This window comes from Bison bison, unplaced genomic scaffold, assembly GCF_000754665.1.
Source record: "Bison bison bison isolate TAMUID 2011002044 unplaced genomic scaffold, Bison_UMD1.0 scf7180017864525, whole genome shotgun sequence".
Classification (NCBI taxonomy): domain Eukaryota; kingdom Metazoa; phylum Chordata; class Mammalia; order Artiodactyla; family Bovidae; genus Bison; species Bison bison.
In genome coordinates this window covers 12,395,036-12,407,558 of record NW_011495076.1, presented here as the reverse complement: position 1 = coordinate 12,407,558, position 12,523 = coordinate 12,395,036, and the positions used below count along the sequence as shown (strand labels likewise).

The window sequence follows — 12,523 nt, the reverse complement described above, 5'->3', positions numbered from 1 at the left end:
GCCAAAGAGTAACTGAGAATTTACATGAATAATACTGGTCCAGAGACAAACTGAGAAAGGGCTCACTGGGTTTACACAATCCTGTTCTCAACCCCAAAGCTGAGACCTGTGCAAGACACCACTTTTATTTTACCCCATGTTTCTTTTACTTTTATAATGGGCAGTTTACCTATGCCTCCTAATTAAGTAAGACAGTAAAGGAATGAAACGTTGACAAAGGCTTTCTGAGACTGTTTTTCAAAAGAAAATGGTTTATAAATACAATCCCCACTGGTGTCTGTTTCTTTATGAAAAGCATTTCTTACTATAAAAAAATAAAAAGTGGAAGTAAAAGTTCCTCCACTGGTTTCCCTTAAAACCACTGTTTTTATTTAAAGTTACATAATAATAACCTCCTTTGGTTCTCTTGTTTTAAAACTTTCACCTATTTCTTCTCTTAGTATGTTGACTACTATTAATAAAATGTCTTGATTCAAGAACCTAGGAAAATGCTTGAAATGACTCTAATAAGATTAGATCATGTTATTAAATTTGAGAGTAGCAATTTGAGCCATAGTTTATTCAAATCGTCCTAACAACTAAATACAAAAAATGTCAGTTAGCTAAAACGGCTGATCTCATTCTTGGCTTCCGGCTACAGCCCCAAAGGTCTAATAACAAGGATATTTCTTTAACAGGCTAGTCATTCTATTAAAAGTTTTGCATGTATTATCTCATTTAATCTTCACCACGATCCTAAGTAGTAATCATTATTATTAGTGTGTTGCTATTGCTAAAGTTATTGTTATTCCCATTTTATGGATGAGGAAATAGGGCACAAATAAGCTGAGTCACTTGTCCGAGATCACTCACTGACTAAGTTGTGAGGTAGAAGAGAAGCCCAGCCCCCATGGCAGCACCACACCATCAGCGGTACTATCTGCTGTGGTCTCACTCGGCGAGCTCCTCCTTCTCTAGGTCAGGTGCATTGCCACTACTCCCAAACACCGCTTCACACTCACATCTCTCATCATTTTCACTGCTTCTCTGGTCCTCCCGAGTCTTCTGGCACACATGGCTAGTCTTCTTTTGATGTAGACCAAGACATTGGTGTCTCGTCCTGAAGAGGGAGACATAAAACATGAAAACTTAAAAAAAAAAAAAAAAAAAAGCTTTCAGCTGAGCAGCAAAAAAAAAAAAAATACAGAAATACAGAGGCGTATTTTCCACGCCCTTGAAGGAAAACCTCAGAAAGAACAGTCTGCTTCTTTGACTTTTTCTTACTGGAGGAGCACTGACAACTTTGCTAATAGCAGAAGGTATACAGAGTGAAGTCGAAGTACTTAGCCTTCCAAGGTCAAAGCATGTGACTGATTATTAATCCATGCTTTTGAGTTAGGATATTGAATATTCGATAAATAAAATCATCTGCCACAAAGTGCTGGGAAAATGGACATATCCACATTGCATGCGGTTTACAAGCAAAAATTCCACATTCTTCTAGTGTGCATGCCTTTGGCAAAGATGCAAAGAGGTGAATCTCAGGTTGCATCCTGATGAACTATTATTTCTTTCCTTCTTGACAATAAGTCTAGAGAAGCCTCATCTTGAACTTCTGTTTTATATTATTCTTTCCCTAACACTAGTGACATCATAATCATCTCCAGGTCCCCAAAGCAGTCAATTTCAGATGGCAACATAACACATTCCAGATATGACAACAGACTATGCAACAAAATGAAAAACTACCCTAGTGTGAGAGAAAGTATTGACAAGCTAAATAGTTGTAATAATAGTCACCAAAATGGCTCTTAAAAAGCACATTAACAACTTCTCATCTTAATCTCTTTAATTATGTGTCTTTTTGGATATGTTTCCAGACCAGTGAGAACATGCATGTACTTAATCCTCAATAAAATTACCATGTTTTAGAAAAATATGACACACCTGTTATAGATTAAGTATATGTATAATACGCAGCTATTAAAAGATGTTAAGACCAAAGTCCTAACATTTCAAGTTTCAAACAATGAGAACAAGATGTGTGTTGAAAATTTGCCAGATACCTACCAATTATTTTAAAGATGTGATTATATTTTTGGATAGATTTGGGCAACAGGTTGAAAGGATTAATTTACAGAAGAAAAGAAATAAAGAAAATTTCTCAAGTTGTATTACAGATTTTGTAATTTTATGTATTAATCCTCATTTAGTTCACAAAACAGACATTTACTATATATGTCTACAAAATTCACGGTGTTATACATATTTTTTTTAAAAAGCAAGAGAGACATGATGATTAGAGAATTGATTAACATATACACTGTGCTTAGTTGCTCAGTCGTGTCCAACTCTTTGCGACCCCACAGACTGTTGCCCACCAGGATCCTCTGTCCATGGGGATTCTCCAGGCAAGAATACTGAAGTGAGTTGCCATGCCCTCCTCCAGGGGATCTTCTCAACCCAGGGACTGAACCCACATGTCCCCCATTGCAGGTGGATTCTTTACCGTCTAAGCCACAACATATACACTACTACAGAATAAAAATAAAAACCTGTGCATTTGAGGGGTTATGTGGACACACTTACATGTACACGGGCCACAATGCAAAGATCTCACTGTACCTTAGTCATAGGGACTCATGCACTCAGTTTCTGCACCAAATTCAGGCTTAACAATCAAACTTAATTTTATAATCTCAAATATGAAGGAGATACACTCCTACTCTCCAAGATGCAGGAGAGAGAAATGAGTTGAGAGAAATATCATTTTAAAGAAACACTTCCAAGTTTGGTTAGACAATGAAAACATTCTCTCTCACAAGGATCACTAAATTTCTTCTTAAACAACCAACAAACTGACAAGTCAAGGAGCTCAAGGAATTCCAGAAATGGCTTTGTTATCTTGTTTTTATACCATTCCCCCAAACATCACTGACTCTCAGTTTAGTGTACTAAAATGAAAGGTCTCATGTTAAAGAGTTGTGTTAAATATGGGAAGTCATCACTTTAAATATAAAAAATATAAATAATTAGGAATTTAGGGCTCTTCCTCCCTAGAAGCCAGCAACAGTGCTTCCTAAACAATAGCTACATACTGAGACAATCACCAATCGCTGTTAAATTCTTTAGCTGTCCTATTTCAATTCATGCTGTATAAGACCCATGAGATAAACCTCTTATAGCATTAACACTAATTTAAGTCCTGTTTGCCACCTAAGACTTAAAATTATGGGGCAGAGAAGCAACTGGTATATAGAACTGTGTAAGAATTATGAGGAGAAAAAAGGTTCACCATTAAAGGTTATTATCATTTATTTCTAGAGTTAAAAATCTATGGGGTGGAAAGAAAATATGAACAATACTGAAGCTATAATTTAATTATGTACTGTGCTCTTATGGACAAGAAAAATTAATAAAAACAAAGAAAGGCCAAAAACTTCATTTATTCTAAACTCGGAGAATCGTATTTTGTAACTGGCCTGAAAACTTGCTCTGACTAATCATGTTACAATTCTGATCCCCCAGCACATCAACCTGGAGGAGGAAACCTTACTGTGTTGGGCTTCATACTGGGATCCATGATGCTGCAGCTGCTGAGAACGCCGGTAACAGCCATCTCCAGCTTTCAGGGCCTGCTTAAACAGCTTCTCTGCTTCAGCAATGGTTGTTGCTTCTTCTTCAGCCAAGAGAATATAAGCAGTTGCACACCTGTCCATGCAGACAATAGCCACCATCAATTACAAATCCAGGGACATTGTAGTAGCTGTAGGAGTGCATGCAGAAGGGCAGGAGTTACACCAGAACATGCAGAGTGGCCAACTGGTTCATGCACCCCTGTTTGCAGTTGTTGACATAAAATAATGGTACAAAAGAAATGTCTGTGTTTTAGCTTGAAAGGGACGATGAGTAGTGTTAGGAGCATGGGGCTTACATATGGACTCTGCCCCTTATTAGTGTGTCCCTTTGGGCGAGTTATTACTCTGCCTGCCTGATGGAGAACATGGAATCTACTTGTTCACAGCATTGTTGTGAAGGTTAAGTAAGGTGATGCATGAAAAGTGCTCAGTACAGTAGTAGCCAGCATGTGGTACATGCTCAACAACGTCATTAACGATGGCAATGGTAATAGCTGTTGTTAAACATCTCCTTCTGACACTCAGTTAGAAATACCAGAAAGTTTACTTCTATTTACTACACACAGATTCTCTTTAGTCTTAGGATTTATTCAGAATGAGAAATTCATTAAACCAAGTAAGTTGTTTCACAAGCAGTGCTTCAGCACCTCATTACAGTTAGCACTGGTTTCCTATGTCAGAGAAGAAGCCTAGAAGAACCTACAGGTAGAGGTTATTTCAGAAGAGCTCAAAATTTGATTCAGCCTCAGTAGCAAGCAAGAGTTAAATTTCATACCTTTAACAATAATAGCTACCACCTGATGCTTACTATATATTAAGGACTGTACCAGGCACTTAACATATATCATCTCATTTAATCCTTTCAACAACCTCTAACGTAGAAAGTCAGAAAGGATAAATAGTCAACTAATGAACAAGGGGAACTCTTGAAAATTTAAACCTTCCAAATGGTAGAAGAACAACTCAACTGCCAAAGAAAGGGAATGTGATAAGGAAATGGTGAGGCCAGAGCAGACCACACAGGTCCTGATCTATAACATCCCTTGGCTTTCTCCACTGCCTCTCTCGTGGTCATTTCCCTATTTATCAGAGCCTCCATCAGACCACAAGAGAGAAAAACAGAAAGGGAAACCAAATGTTACTTCTACTATTCATAAACTAAAATAGCCAGCTAGGAAACGGAGGCTGAATTCATGAGTAATATGAGATTTGGGGTTACTCATTAACCTCAGCCTTGAGGAGGGGTCTTTTAATTCTTTAGCCAATCCCTCTAATTTCAGGCAGGACTGATCAATAGGGCTTTAAACTGAATGTGGTGAGGTAGGGAGGAAAAATGCCCAGGAAAAAAAAAGTTGTAAAACCAATTACTGTGGAAGGCAGCACACATGACTTGGAGAGAATAATCATGATGCTGAAACTGCCCAGTAACTCACTGGAGAAAATAAGTGGGTTGGGCAATCAGGAAGCAATACTTCATGCTTTAGGTGCTGACACATGAATATGGGTCCAGGGTTATAAAGTGAAAATTGAGATTATAATACTGAGTGGTAGACACAATATCAGAGGAATTAGCTATAAGATTACAGTTGGTGGGCTGGGAACTCAAGACAGGTTGGGGCTAGCTTGCTTGCTTTGTTTATTTATATTGCAAATAGCACTCTTAGGAGGAGAGGCAGAGTAGCACTACTGGCCAAGAAAGCATACATCTATGTGGAGACTCATGAATCTGGGGTAGAAACATGCTAAGAGTTTATGAGTGAAGGAGAAAGGAAAGAGCAGTAGAAGTGCTAATGGTTGGTGGGGACAGAACAGACTGCTCAGCTCAATGGGAGATAGAGATGATGTGTCCTTGTCACAACACAATACACATACAGAAGCAAGAAAGTATGGTGATGGGGGTGTCAACCATCCAGATATCTGCTAGAATATGTCTCATTTGGTTAGAAGGAGGGCACTTAACAGGTTCTTGACTTACTTTGGTAACAATTTTATCTCCCAGATGGTAGAGGAAGCAATTAGGGGAACTTCAACTCTGGACCTAATTCTGACCAAGAAGAAAAAAATAGTTGGTGAAATGAAAATTGATAGGAACATTCAGAGAGTTACTATGTCATTTCAGAGTTTAGGATAGTAAAAGAAGGTAAGGTGGACTTCAAAAAATTCAAAGAAAAGAGGCATGATTCAATGGCATGAGATGCAGAAGGCAAATGGTTTAAGAGGGTTGGTAGCTTCCAAATGTCTAATCACAACTGCAATCACAAATGATCCTCTCGGGAAGAAAAGAGGGGTGACAAGTAACCACTATGGCTGCACAGAGGTCGCTCACAAGATCATAGTTTTAAAGGACATGTAAAAAAAGATGGAAAGAAGGTATGTGATGAAGGGCTATAAGAGAGTGAAATGAGCTTATAAGAATGTCAGGAGAGCTGCAACTTCACATTAGCTGAAGCTCGCAAAACAAAATAAAGGCAAAACGAAAAATGCTAAAGACAACCATCTATTCCCTGTATTCATATTATGTTTAAGGCCCTGTAACCACCCCAACTTCTCCAAAACCATGACAATATAAATAAGGAAAAAAGACAAACAACACAACAACGTCAAAACGAGGAAAGTTTATAGTTAGTAGCAACAGATAGTAAAGAGAAAACAAAACTCTCTAACTCCTATTTTCTTCCTGGTTTCTCCATCAGGAAGAATGACTGTCAGACTGACAAAGGGAGAAGAAATTAAACTCTAAAATGAATTAAAAAGATGTAAGATAGCACATAACTGATCTATGCTAAATGAATTACTATACTGGGATGGGCAAATCCCAGAAAGCCAACAGATCTTGTAGGCAGCCCATGGAATTGCTCTCTGCGGATTGTTAAGAAATCACAAACAATGGAAAGGTACTAGAAGATGAAATGACAAATGTAGTAAAAATGTTCAAAAAGGGGAAGAAGGCAGACTTCCCAAACTACAGAACAATTTGGTTCTGATTTGGAAAGATATTCTAATGGATTATTAAAGGGATAGTTTCTAGGCATTTTGAAAAGAAAGTAGTGAATGCTGGAAGCTAGCTTAAATTCACTAAGAATAAATAAATCAGGCTGTGTTAACCTAATGTACTCTAATGGATTTACTGCACATTAAAGATCCATAGCTACAAGTAGTATCTCAAAATGCAGAAATACAGGCTGAATCATGGTGTAACTAGGTGGCTTAGTAATTGGTTGTACAATAAAACCCAAAGAACGATGGTTTGTGAAAACATGACTCTAGAGCGTGGTTTCTATATGTAGCGTCACAGGGTTCTTTCCCTGGTCCTGCCACTTTTATCAGAAACATGGATAACACATAGAACGTAGGCATATCAAATTTACAGATGACAAGAAACTGGAAAATAAATATGTTGCATGACAGAATCAGAAACCAAATAGATCAACAGGTTACACTGGCAGGATTTCCAACTCTCAAGTGAATCTTTTCACTAAGACCTCTGAAGATTCTGTAACCTTCTTCAGAAAAATCATAAAATAGTTTAACAATGACCACTTGGCAGGGAGAGTGCTGAGGTGATTCAAGCACCAGATGGGTGTTTGAGTTACATGACCTTTAAGGCCTCTGCCAACCCTGAGCTTTTATGACTCCAGTTTTAAGAATCTCTCATTTTCTGAGATCTCCAGACAAGAGTTTCCAGCCTTCCTTGGTGACCCACAGAATGTTTAACAACACTAAGGACATCATTTCCTCCTTGTCTTGACCTTGTAATATTTTTAAAGTGTAATTTCTTCACTTTATGTTTTTACTATGTTTCCTCCCCAGTAGAAGTTCTACCTAGAAAATCTGATGGCACAAATGAGCACTGTATGTCTGGAAAAATGTCCCTGTCATAATGTGTTAGGTATGAAAGCACTGTATTTATTTTATGTCCACACAGTATTCCACAGCTAGCCCTTAAATGATTTAATTTAGGACCATAGCAAAGCCACTAAATTTTTCTCTAAAATGACTAAAACTACCTTCACATGGATGTCCTTTAAATTTTTTTTAAATAAAATAATGCCCCCAAAATAATCCTCAAATTCAAATACATAGTTTAGTGTAAGTATCCCATGAATGGCAACTGAAAACATTCAGCAAAGCAAGATTTCCCCCCACTTACTCATTTATCTCTAAGGCTTCGTGGGCAGCAGAAATCCTAGCTTGGGGGTTTCTCTCTCTCCAGGCTTTCTGCATTACTATTTTAGAAAAAGAGAGAAGAAGTCAATATATATGCTCAGGAAGATTCAGTACAAGAGCTAAATTAATAGCTTTTTTTGAATTACAAAAGAAGAGTTCACTTACCAAGTGGGTTAGCCCAAAACTCTAAAGTCAAACAAATACATTCGAATTTGCTATTCCATTGTCCTTCAACAGCTGATTAAAAATCTTTCTTAGGCTCATAAAACTAGAGACCTAGTATCTTATATACTAACCCATAGTCTATAATCATAGAGACTTAATTAAGATTTCTTAATCTGGGAGACATGACCTTTCATTCTGTCTCAACCAAAGATTTAGTTAGCTTCATATAAGATCTATATTTCTTAATATAGAAAGTAAATTTAAAGTAAGTAAATCCAACTTTGGTATACGTTTTAAAAATAACATTTTCAATTATAATGAGGGAACTCATGTCTGCAATAACACTTCATGGCAATAAAGCTTTATTTAAGTAGCAACTTTCTGCGTCTTACTGGTCAATCTCCAATTTAATATTTTATTCATCAGGGTTTTTGTAGAGCAGACATTCTAAAAGTAGTAACTTTGATCTCTAAAACAAACAAAAAGCCCTCCCACTCAGTAACTATCTAAAGGATTTTCCATACTTGCATCTGCAGGACGCAGATGGTCCGAGTCACAGGTAAAGAAGGTCTGATGGTCCTGGGCAGAGAGATTCATGTCATAGTAAGTCAGAGGCTCTCGTCCAGTCACCCAAGTGTACCTGTAAAAGAGAAGTAAAATGATCAGACACTTCTGAGAGAGGAAAGCAAGACCTACAAAATACTAAGCTGCATAGGTGTTGAACTATAACCCATTAACTAAGTACTACTGCCAATAAATTAAAAACAAAATAATCATGCTAGTCTCCTTTTAGGAAGTATATCAGCAGAAAAACAGTTTAAAAATTCTGCTATATTTTTGTCTTAAAATTTTAGTAGCACTAGCTAATGAAAACCTTCCCTAATTAGTATTATGCATAGAGATTTCCCCAAAGCTATGAAAATTCTGATTTGCCTACTTACTCTACAAAATTAAATTCTAACATTACTTCTGGGGCATCTTTATAACCATGTTCCAGGTAAGCTACAAAATATTTTGACTTTATAATATATAATGAAAAAATAACTGTAATAGAAAAATCTCTAAAAACAACAGGTTTGTATGTTATCCTAAGTTCAAAGCTAAAATATTTATAAAACAGAAAAATCAAAATATTTGAGCATCAAAAAATGGAAGCACTAAACAGACTGTTTTAAATGACCCCTAAATGAACCTGCAAAAACATCTACTGCTGTCTTTGCCCTCTGAACTAGACCCATTAATTTTCCAAGCTGGCAAAATGCTTACCGATTATATTCAGCACCCCTAAATAAATTAAGTGGATTTCGCCATACTTTGCATTCTGCAACAAAGAGAATGTGAAAATGTTACACATAAGTTCAGAGACACTACAAGCTAATTAATTCAGCAAAACACCCTTCCTGGCCATTTGATAAGATAATTTTATTCTCTATCTTCTACATGGGAAGCAATGTGGAAAAACTCTGGGTAGTTAATCAGGAAATGTAGCTTAGGCACCAGGACTTCGGAAAGTTTCACTTAATCTCTCTGGACTGAAGTTTCCTCATTTGTTAAATCAAGGCACATGCCAAAATCAGCTAGTTCATTACTTCCATAGTCACTTCAAGAGATCCAAATACATTCTATAAATTTATTTCTAAATGATAGGTAGTGGCAAAACTACTTTCTATAACTCTAAAATATATCTTACAGTGTCTATCTATGTAACAAGCTAAATTTAAGCTCCAGAGTACAATGTGCAAAGAACCTCAGGCTCTTAATTAGGGCCTATTCTAATATTGATTTTGTGATAATTCACCAGGTTGCTTTTATACTGCTGGAAAGGAGTGGCAAGAAAATTAATACTAAAGCTACCATCACTATAGGGAGAAATGTTATGAAAAAAATTGTTTTCAAATACTTTACCATGGTTTACTTATGCAGAAACAGGTAATTAATCATCATACTAATATCATAATGATAACATGTACTAATAGATTATATATTTTGTTATACAAGAACCACAGGCAGAACCATAGGACTTTAATTTAGAAAAGTAAACCATTAGCTTTTTAAGACAGTTATAGTAAATGTGTGACTAATAAGCTGCAATTCTTTTAAAATAGTCTATGAATAAGACTTTCTACTGATTCAGAATGCTATTAATATTTCTTTGGATGAATAATTTTTTATTAGAAAATAAAATCAGTTAACAGTATTTAAAAACCCATGTGTGCTGTCAGCCAAAAAAACACACCCAAAGACAAAGAGACACAAAAGTGAGCAATTATTGCAGAAACTGAAAGAACATTAAAGGCCATGAATGATTCATTAAGACTCTACCCTCAGTCCTGTTACATTCAATATCATCCATCCATTCATTCACCTATCCATCCATCCAATATATGAATACATTAACTGAGCACCCAGTGGGTCAAACAAATGCATAAGCCATGGGTTACAGTACAGCGTGAAAATGGGGGAAAACATAAAGCACTACGGGAACACCGTGTGCAATCTCAATACATTTTTTAAAAACAGCGAATGAAAGGTGTATACATAACAGGAAGTCGTGTCCTTATTTAAAAAAAATAAATTTATCTTTAAATTAGGGCAAGATCCCACCTGAAATTTACTTTATGTTTGGAAACAATGGTCCTAAATTTTTTGTCACTTAGCTTAACTTGCCATTTAAGAAATGATCTTTGCTAAGTTAGTTTAGCATTATTGAATTTTGTTCTTGAGAAACTGAAATTCAATGGCTGTCATTTCATATGAAACTAATTAGAAAGTTACACTTCCCTTAAGTAAATAGTTTTTTTCCAGACATGAAGCTCCTTAGTGGGGTCACTAACGTACTTCAAATTATGGCTTGAAACAACTGGTGAGCCAAACAACCATGATCTCAGTACTTATAGCTTCTACAGCTCTGAGGTCCCCACAGCTCCCAATCCCTCCTAAGATGATGTCTTTTAAGATTCCAAATGCTCTTCTTAAATCTTCTGAAAGCTTCATGAATATTACAAGGTTTGTATTTAACATATAATAAACAGGCATACAAATCTGTATTCAATGATGGTCATTTCTAACATTATTTACAATAAATAGGGACATTTGTAGAAGCCTCTCCCCTAACAAATTTCATCTGAAATATCAGTAAAAAAGTTATGGCAAAAATTTTGCCTCCATCAAAGACATGATATTGCCTGGAAGGATAAGTGCTATTCAAATATCAGTTGACAAATTATAAAGAAAATTATCTTTCATTAAAATTTTAACTCTATTATGCATTTGATGCAAATGAAATTATTTCTAAATAAAAATAACCCCAAAGAGAAAGGGTGTGTATAATTAAAGCTTAGCAGTATTTAAAGATGCCATCTTTATTTAGGAAGTGCCAAGATATAGCCAGCAGGGGGTGCTGCAAACATTTTGAAATATTGTTTTTATGACTTCAAGAGTACCTGTGGTGGATTCATTTCGATATTTGGCAAAACTAATACAATTATGTAAAGTTTAAAAATAAAATAAAATTTAAAAAAAATCATTGTTACTATTAGTGTCATACATATGGTCTGTATGCAGTTTCTTCAGCTACTTCTAAAACTTAGAAATGAGTATATGAGCAACTGTAACAGATGTTAAATGTTCTGAATGAGAACAAACGTGATGAGGAAATATATAAGAAATGTCTTCATGAGCTGTATCCTTCAAGTTGAGGGTGTGGAGAAGGTACAATTTTCTTTTAAGAAATAAACAATCTATAGGTTTAATATGAACACGTGTAAAATTTCTCTTCAAATTAGCTTAGAGCTACATTCATTTCTTCTTTGCCGCTATGTTTCATGATTTTATCTTTACTACAAAAACTCTCTTTTCTGGAATCATTCTAGGGAACATACCCCATAAATTTCTGATGTTTTCATGATATAGACAAAGGTTGTAAATGCCAAAATTATCATAATATGAAGATTTAAGTCAAGAAATTAAACTCAGGTCTTCAGTGGATAAAAGCTTTTCTTTATGAGGCCTACTTTCTTATCTTGTATCTTTGGGAAATAAATTTCTTATTTACATCTGAATTAAAATTTTACCTCCAAAAGGTATTTGCATTATCCATCAATATCAACAATTCTAGTGCTCTTTAGAAGCACTAAAGCTTGACTGGGACTCATCAAGGGCTTGCTAACATCATTAATAGTTGAAAATATGTCCCTGATATACTTAACCATGCCCTCTCTGGTTCCATCTGTACCAACTCACAGAGAAGTCTCCACCTACAACTGCTGACTGAAATGTTCAGACCTCACCAAGCAAGCTAGAATGCAATTCAAGAGAAAGAAAATCACTAAATATTGGGAAAGCACTTGTTTAGTTCCCGAAGTCTGGAGAAAAGATTCCATTCATCCATAGGATGATAATAAATTTCTGGGTGAGAGATAAAGAACATAAAAAATAATGCCTACTACTTTCAAGGACTTATAAAATGCTCAAATCTTTTTTTCAGTCTTCCCGCTCACCATTCCCTACCACAACTTTCCATCTCAGCGGATACTTATTTCCTGTCTTCTCATATCCACCCCCAAACATGCCCC

The 12,523-nt window shown here is 35.9% G+C and overlaps 1 protein-coding gene across 5 annotated transcripts in view; it reads right to left on the bottom strand.

The window, feature by feature from the left end:
* Positions 1-12,523, bottom strand: part of ST7 (suppression of tumorigenicity 7) — a 268,905-nt gene that overhangs the window by 92,037 nt on the left and 164,345 nt on the right. For 3 of the 5 annotated variants that reach the window (XM_010831216.1, XM_010831215.1, XM_010831219.1), the window contains exons 4-9: positions 9,216-9,270; positions 8,474-8,589; positions 7,768-7,843; positions 5,593-5,661; positions 3,536-3,690; positions 1,002-1,099 (exon numbers count right to left, since the gene is read on the bottom strand). In XM_010831216.1, coding sequence (XP_010829518.1) covers positions 1,002-1,099; positions 3,536-3,690; positions 5,593-5,661; positions 7,768-7,843; positions 8,474-8,589; positions 9,216-9,270 — 569 coding nt within the window. The remainder of the gene's footprint in view (positions 1-1,001; positions 1,100-3,535; positions 3,691-5,592; positions 5,662-7,767; positions 7,844-8,473; positions 8,590-9,215; positions 9,271-12,523) is intronic. The other 2 variants (XM_010831218.1, XM_010831217.1) reach the window with 1 other exon arrangement.